Source organism: Phaseolus vulgaris, chromosome 11 (genome assembly GCF_051622355.1).
Source record: "Phaseolus vulgaris cultivar YP4 chromosome 11, ASM5162235v1, whole genome shotgun sequence".
Taxonomy (NCBI): Eukaryota; Viridiplantae; Streptophyta; class Magnoliopsida; order Fabales; family Fabaceae; genus Phaseolus; species Phaseolus vulgaris.
In genome coordinates, this window is record NC_143508.1 from 4,190,887 (window position 1) to 4,199,339 (window position 8,453).

Below are 8,453 nucleotides of genomic sequence, written 5' to 3' on the forward strand. Positions count from 1 at the left end.
GACACTGCAAAGGAGAGTGCATCGTGTGTTGTGTTGTGTGCATTTTATGGAACAACGTAACTACGTTGTGATTTGAGTGAAAACCTAATTTTCTTTCACTCAAAGTTGTCACTCCTCTATTGGACCATTGCTGTCAAGTCAATTAATTTTTAATTTTTAATTTTAATTTTTAATTTTACTTTTTTTTTAATTTTTTTTTTTAATTTTTTTTGGTGGGCTAGCGGGCCAGCCCGCCCCGCTGTTGGCCCGCGCGGGCCACGGGTTATTCGGGGCGGGCTAATGCGGGTTGAAAATGTCAACCCGCCCCACATTTTTTAGCGCGGGCCGCGGGCTGGCCCACCCCACTTTTCCACCCCTACCTAATTTCTATTACGGATTGATGGATCTGGAATGATTTTTTTCAATTATGGATTTCTGAATCCGGAATGCATATTTTGAATTATGCATTAGTGGATCCAGAATGGTTTTTTCAATTATGGATGTTTTGCATTTTTTTTATTTTGAATTAACACTGTCATTCATGTACTACCGGAAGCACCAATCTGAGAGATTACTGGACGTGTCAATCCAAAATTTTACTAGAAGCGCCAATCCAAAAATTTACCAAATTTCATAATCCGAAATAAATAAATAAATATATGTACAACTTATATAGGAACAATTTTATCTTTGCGCAACCTTATGGGGTGCAGAAAGAAAAATGTGTAGGGGTGCAGGAAGAAACCTACCATTACAAAATATCAGTGGCAAGCATAATGTTATTCAATGAGGACTGTTTCTTCCTGCACCTCTATACCTTATTCTCTCACCTCCATGTATTTTCAAATTTTCAAAAATGTCCCTCTACTATTTCGGATTATGTAATCTGGAAGTCATTTTTTAAATTTGTAATTAGCTTCTGGATTACATAATCCGAAAGTCTTTTTTCATATGCATGATTAATTTCCGGATTACATAATCCAGAAGTCTTATTTAGTTTATGAATTATGTAATCCGGAAATTACTATATGGGGATGACATAAAAAGGATAAAAATGTATTTTCACGTTGTGTATGGAGGTGGCAGAAGAAGATATGGAGGTGTAGGAAGAAACAGTCTTCAATGAGTGATTAGAAAGAATGTAGCTGTGCCTTATATACAGGGGTGGGAAAAGAAAAGCTAATTGAACCTATGAATAAAAACTTATTACGGACTCAACAGACCCAACAGAAAAATAAAAACAGAAATATATTATCAGAAGAAAACCATTAAAGTGGGTGGGATCCAATAGAATACTGGTATCTCGGTTCATCTTGTTTCGGAGTTTCAGCAATGGTGCTTCAAGCTTTGTCAGTGCCCGCGAGTGCCAGCTTCAATATAGCTTCTTGCTCCAGAACTCCCTCCCACCTAGTATTTTCTCACAGGTTCATATTCCTATTACCCAATTCCGCTTTCACTTTTTTTTCCAATTATTTTTCATAACCTGAAATTTGAACTCCAATTTCACCAGAAACCCCTGTTCGATAGCTTCTTCTTTTCCTAGCCCATATGGCAATTCATCAGAAGATGGTAAATTTCTAATTTGACAACTTTTGTTTTTTGGCTGCAATTCGAAAATTGTTGCCTTTTCTAGGCTGTGATAGTTTATCCTTGCTTTGGGGTTTTTACTTTTTCTTTGGGTGTGTTAACCCTATTTTTTTTGAAGGAATAGGGTTTTTTTTTTTTTTTTTTTATCTAGTTTTATGATAATGAAATGTCTTGCGTAATTTAAGATATTTAATAAGGGTTCAATTTGACCACAATTCCACAAATTAGCACATATCAGTTACATTGCACCCCTCGTTCTACTGGCTAAGATTTTCACTTGTTGCTCAGGCTTCTGTACAATTGTTACCTTATGGTTCATTAATAAGTTGAAGCTCTTAATGAACTAAATCCTTTAAACAAATAAGCAGTTTTTTCGTTTGCGTATTTACCTACGAGTTATGAACATAGCTACGCTAAAATATGGTATCATATGTATATTTTATTTTGTGCAGGGTTATCAAGTAAAAGCCGTGGCTTTCGTTTAAAACTTGATGAGAAAAATATCTATGGTGCTAGTACAAGGTAAAGTTTTGTTCACTTCCTTTTTCAGGTGCTTCGTGTATTATGTGGTTGTTTGGTAGGATGCCTGTGAATACCTATTTTGGACCATCATTCGTTGTTCAAGACCTGATTTGTCTGTGATTATTAACTGGAAAAGAGAATTGTATCTGTGTAGAGGTGAATTAGGTTATAAAGGAGTGCATCTTGAAGTATTACTGAATCTGTAATGCATTCTGTTAATAAACAGTGGCATGGCTATAGTCATCATGACCTATCTATACAGTTAGTGTCTGCAAGTTTCACAGAATCACAGTAGCTAAACTGCAGATTATTTTTATTAACATTTTTTATTCTCTCACAGACATGCATATAGCGCCCCCTGCCTACATTTTTTTTATTTTTTATTTAGTAGTGAATGGATAAAGAACTTATTGATGTTCCAGTTTACTTGTAGTTATGGTGCAATTGAAGCTAAGAAGGGGAACCCACCAATCTCACCAGCAGTGATAACTCCCGAAGGACCACTTGATCTGTCGTCTGTTTTGTTCAGGAATCGTATAATATTCATAGGGCAGCCAATCAATTCACAAGTGGCTCAGAGAGTTATATCCCAGCTTGTGACTCTTGCTACTATTGATGAAAAATCAGATATACTGGTTTGTTAAGCCTTGACGTTGTTACTTTGCTTCATTTAGTTATGAAAAGGGATTTATATCGAGCTTCTTGTGTTTGCAGGTATACCTAAATTGCCCTGGTGGAAGCTCGTATTCAGTGTTGGCAATTTATGATTGCATGTCTTGGGTAAGATCAAAGTTCTGTCATGCCTTCCAATACACACACAGACACTCGCTTTGAGTCCAGTTACATTTTCCCTCCTATTTTAGTTACTTTAAATCCCTATTTAGTTGTCAATGTTCTTACCTGAAAGAATTTGGTGATTCCATTTTTCAGATAAAGCCCAAGGTTGGTACTGTATGTTTTGGAGTAGCTGCAAGCCAAGGAGCACTCCTCCTTGCTGGAGGAGAGAAGGGAATGCGCTATGCAATGCCAAATGCTCGCATTATGATACATCAACCACAGAGTGGATGTGGGGTAAGAATGAAACTTCTGAAATTTTAATACAGTCGTGAAACAGAATAATCTACCATACTGAACAAAGTAATAAAAATACAATGATTAGTTATATCTTCATAATAATAATAATAATATTAAGATATGACAAAAATTGATCTTTGCACCGTCTAGTTTATGAGGAAAGTGGTAAAAAACCACGCCATGTTCCCCTTCCTTCCTACAAGTTACAAATTTTAATAAAACTAGAAGACCTGAGTTTCCAGACTTGAAATTGGAGCTGATGTTCCAATATGTCTCTTAAGTAGACCATTAATTTTATTTGACAAGTTGCAATGAATCATCAAAAAATCATATTGGAAGCCTGATATCTTCCAATGTTAATGTTATGTTTGAACTTTAAAGCCATCTTCCATGGTAATTGTAATCCATTCTGCAATTTGAAATTTGATGTATCAAAGCATTTACAAATGAAATTTTATTGATAGTGGGGAGGATCTATTTTTGAGAACTATGTGAACTTCTTTGGTCAGTACACAGTAGACATTGCCATTCTTAGGCTCTGTTTGGATTGGGGAGGGGATTTGTGAGGATGGGAGAGAGTGGATTTGTGAGGATTGGAGAGGATGTGTGAGGATATGTGAGGTTGTTTGGATTGAGGGATGATAGAGTGGATTTGTGAGGATGGTTTATTGTAAGTTTACAAAATTATCCTTTTTATTAAAAAATATTTAAATAATGAATTATGATTTTTTTTGTGTAGGTTTAAATATTTTTAATATATAATATTCATAATTGTTTATATTTTTAATAAAAAATTAAAAAATATAATATAAAATATTTTGGTGTTAAATTGAAATAAATTAAATACATTAAAATTTATGAAAATAATATTCATTTGTTATTTTATATAACTATATATATATTGTTGATATTATAATTTTATTTTATTATTTATAATTATATGTTGTTATTAATAGTATAATTAAATATTTTTAAAATTATAAATAATAAATAAATTTATGTAATATTTAATTTTATATATTAAAATAAAATACATGTACAAGGGTATTTTAGTAAAATGCAACAATCCTATTAAATCCTCACAAATCTCTTCATTTTGTGAAGAATGAAAAAATCCCTCCACCCTCTCTCTCATCCTCTCCTCCACTCTCAAAACCATGGAAACAAACACAAAAAACACCCCCTCCCTCCTCTCCCCTCCCTCCTCCCACTTGGAAGCAAACACACCCTTATTGTTCTTAATCTCTCTACAGGGTCATGTTGAGGATGTCAGACGCCAAGTGAATGAAGCTGTTCAATCTCGCCATGTTAGTCTTTCTTCCTCTGATTTGCACCATTCTAATAATTTGTGGACAACTTTAATGCTCCTATGATCTTAGAATTCCAATTTTCTATTGTGAAACTAAAAACTTCGATTAACATATTTTCTTTGTGACGTGCCCAATTTTCTGTGGCTTCTTTTTACTTGTCATAGTTTTATTTGACAGTTCTTGGAATGCCATGCTTAATCCCTCATTCTATTTGGATTTCAGAAAATTGACAAGATGTATAGTGCTTTTACGGGGCAGCCACTAGAGAAGGTGCAGCAGTACACAGAGAGGGACCGTTTTCTGTCTGTTTCTGAGGTAATGTGAACTTTTTCCATCTATAGCTGTGACATGACATGAGTTCATTGAATGGAGTACAAGTTCTCAAACAACCAAATTTGTTGTATTTCCAATAGTAAATGAAACTTAGAGGAAAAGAAAATTAAGTAAATGTTTCAGTTAAATTTGGATTATCTGTTTAGTTTATACCATGTGGTTGACTTAATTAATCTATAAAATTGATGCATCTCAAAACACCTTTGGTTCTTGTTATCTAAGTAGTTATTTGTCTATTTTCTATGAGGAGATAATTAAGGTGGTTAGTTTCAGTTAAGGCAGCAATTATTGCTTCGATCTTAGTTCTTTAATTTTTATATCTCACTGGATAGTTTTTGTTACTGCCTTTTCTTTGTGCAGGCTTTGGAGTTTGGTCTGATTGATGGTGTCCTGGAAACAGAGTATTGAATCAGATTATTTGCAGGATATATCTTAAAGAGGTTGAAAATGTTAATTCTTGTCAAATTGATATTGTAGAATTTCATTAACTTATGATAATTCGCAAATGTTGAGCTTGAGAATTTTATTTATTTTTTAGTTCCCCGTAGTTGATATTATTTAAAATTACTTTCATAGTTTGATCTAACTGTTTACAATTATGTAGTTCATTTTATTTCATTACTTAATCTCAAGTTTCTTATTACACATTTTGGGGGTGGTATTCACAGTAGAAACAGAGCTTCGGAATCATCAAATGAGTATTTTTTAGTTTTGTCATAAAACATAAATAAGTTTCTATATTAAAGGTATTTTCAAACAGAAAATATCTTCCTAAATTCTACAATTTGGAATACAATATTATAATATTATGAGTTGTATAATTTATAAGGGTACTTTTTGGATTCAAACATACAAAATTATATTTTGAATTGTAGAATTCAGAAACATCTTCGAACTCTTCAATTCAAAATACAATTTTATATTTCTGTAAAGTTTAGATGGTGTTTTCTGAATTCGAAAATATCTTTCAAATTTTGCAATTTATAATATAATTTTGTATTTCAAATTGTTGAGTTTGAATGATTTCTAATTTTCAGAGAAAGGTAAATTAGATTTTTCATAAAATGTATAGAGGTGAACGAAGAAGGTATGGAGGTGGAAGAAGAAAATATCGAAAAAAAGTGCTTACACAAGCACCTGAGGAAAAAAGGTGAACACGTGTAGAGAAGAAATGGGAAGGTATCAGAATCTGAAGAAACTTATTTATATTTATGACAAAACTAAAACAGATACACTAGTCATTTGATTATTCAGAAGCTCTATTTCTATTGTGAATATTCCTACAATTAGAGATATTTTCTGGATTTGAAAATATCAATTTGAAATATAATTTTGTATTCTTAACTAGTGTTTGGAAGGTATTTTGTGGATTTGAAATACAAAATTATATTTCAAATTGAAGAATTCAGAAAGTACTTGAAAATCTGATTTTTTTTTTAATTCTACAATTTTAAATAGTAAATTATTATCTGAATTATAGTCTCAACTCTTTAATTTGAAATATAGAATTATAGTCTGAACTATAGAGTTTAAGTTTGAAAGGTATACGCAATTTTGTTGAATGGTAATTATGGAATTGAAGAGCAGGAAGAAAACGCCCTTTTGTTTCCTTTGAGATGACGCATTGAAAGCGAAATTGTTAAGCATTTAGAATTTGTGGAAGTTTTATGAGTGGTATCATAACTGTTGTTATTTTACCTTGCTCTCTCGAGGTTATACATGTAATAAGTATGTCATAGGTACTTGAAAATTTACTTTGGATTTGTGAGCAAAGCACGTTTGGCGAAAACAAAAACTAATTTTTAAGAGTGGTGTTATCTAATCACTCGTCATATTTTAATTTATACTTAATTAAGATTTATATACTTTATAAATTTAAATATTTTAAATAAAACTTTTATTACTTTTATTGAAAATAAGTTAGACTTGTCATGTTCTTCAACAACTTTTGTGTTCTCACTTCTAGAAATTGATGACGAAATATTATTGATGAAAGTGATGATGAAAATTATTTATTATTTAACATTTTTAATAAAATAATAATTTTTTATTCCATATTGAGCAAGTTGTATTGGGCCATGTCAGAGAAAGTCATGTTGGGTCCATATTGAGTCTAGTAGAGTTGGTCACATGTTACTCGAAGTTGAGTTAGGTAATATGTTACTCCAAGTTGAGTTATGCTACATTGGACTCAATTGAGTCGGGTAATGTCACACTGAGTTGAGTTTGATCTATTTCAGATCAATTCTTTCTAGATCTTTATTGGACCAGTTTAGATCATGTCATGTTAATTAAAACTTAGACAAAATTAACCAAAGTCAGACAAGGTTGAGTTGGTTCATTCAAACAAATTGGATTAGTTAATTGTAATTTATATGATAAAATCAAATTTTGTGGGTTAATTAGTTGTAATTTAAATAATTATGAATAAAGTTTTATTCACATCACATGATATATAGGGACAAACTTAAATCAAGAAGTCACCAAAATTAAAATATTATTTATTTTATGAGTTTAATTTTATATGTGTAAGAAAATTATAGTATAAATTAATTAGAAATTCTTTTAAATATGGTGTAAAACATAATTTATATATTAATAATTTTAGTTAAACTCTCATTTTATTTATTCATTCAAATTTAAAATAATTTCGCACCTAACTCTATTTATTTGTGTCTCTCAGATTTTGCCATTTGTATAGACAAAATTATTAAGTAAAAATAATTATAAAAAATTATAAAAATCCATTTTAATATAAGAAAATTATTAAATAAAAAATAATTAAAATAATTAATTGTTATAATAACTAAATTATATTATTTTATAAACTAAAAATTAACTAATATTTAAAGTCATTTTTATTATGAATAAAAATTTATAAATTAGTTTATAAATTGATATTCAATATTAATTGCAAAATTTATATATATTAATTATTAATTATTTATTATATTTAGAAACTGACTTATATGTTTTTATTAAAAATAAAAACTACTTTTATATTAATATTTTTGTTATAACTTAATATTTAATTAATATTTAATTATTTTAATTTTTAAAATTAATTTTTATTTAATAATTTTACTATAATATTTTTGTGGGTTCACATGATGTCATCTAACTTATTTTTACGAGATAGTGTGGTGGAGGGAAATTATATCTTGTAATGCCTATGGTGTGTAGTATATATTGTTTCAACAATTATAGATCCATTATTTGTCTTTTAAGTCATGATTTGAAACTTTCAGAAAGGAAAATGTTACATCAATATTTATACAAAAAGATATAACTATTTATAAGTTTCTAAAAATTAAAAAAAAAACGTGGACCAAACATACCTTTATCTAAGATCAAAATGTATTTTTCTTGAAGGAAAATTATGAAAATATGAAAGTTGTGTGCTATGTATATAATAAATATATGATGGGGTCATTATTGTATAAGCATTAATTTCAGACAAGAAGTTAGGGTGATTTTTGCAAGAAATCTCATCCAGAAAATAGTGAAGAGAGATAACCCAATTGATGCATTATGTGGGACAAATAAGTTTAGAAAAGTGGTCCACTCCTACCCATGCCCTAGACAATCATACACTATCTTATGGAGCATAATAATATATAGGTTTTCTCATTGATGAGGTATATGTAC

General features: G+C 30.2%; 1 protein-coding gene across 2 annotated transcripts; it reads left to right on the plus strand.

Moving 5' to 3' along the window:
- Window positions 1–1,172: 1,172 nt before the first annotated feature.
- Window positions 1,173–5,450, plus strand: CLPP6 (CLP protease proteolytic subunit 6). Of its 2 annotated transcripts, XM_068622996.2 has the most exons (9): window positions 1,173–1,403; window positions 1,490–1,548; window positions 2,019–2,088; window positions 2,522–2,723; window positions 2,803–2,868; window positions 3,019–3,159; window positions 4,416–4,469; window positions 4,695–4,787; window positions 5,166–5,450. In XM_068622996.2, the coding sequence occupies exons 1-9, from the start codon at window positions 1,312–1,314 to the stop codon at window positions 5,211–5,213; spliced, it is 825 nt and encodes a 274-aa protein (XP_068479097.1). In that variant the 5' UTR covers window positions 1,173–1,311; the 3' UTR covers window positions 5,214–5,450. The 2 variants fall into 2 exon arrangements, with proteins under 2 accessions (XP_068479097.1, XP_090153349.1); XM_090297223.1 differs by lacking the exon at window positions 4,416–4,469 and having other exon boundaries at window positions 1,214–1,403.
- Window positions 5,451–8,453: the final 3,003 nt, after the last annotated feature.

Bases quoted from the DNA above. Each gene is read 5' to 3' on its own strand.
- CLPP6 (XM_068622996.2), top strand. From the start codon at position 1,312: ATGGTGCTTCAAGCTTTGTCAGTGCCCGCGAGTGCCAGCTTCAATATA. The intron at 3,160-4,415 runs GTAAGAATGAAA...ATCTCTCTACAG, and splicing joins AACCACAGAGTGGATGTGGG to GGTCATGTTGAGGATGTCAG. The intron at 4,470-4,694 runs GTTAGTCTTTCT...TTTGGATTTCAG, and splicing joins AAGCTGTTCAATCTCGCCAT to AAAATTGACAAGATGTATAG.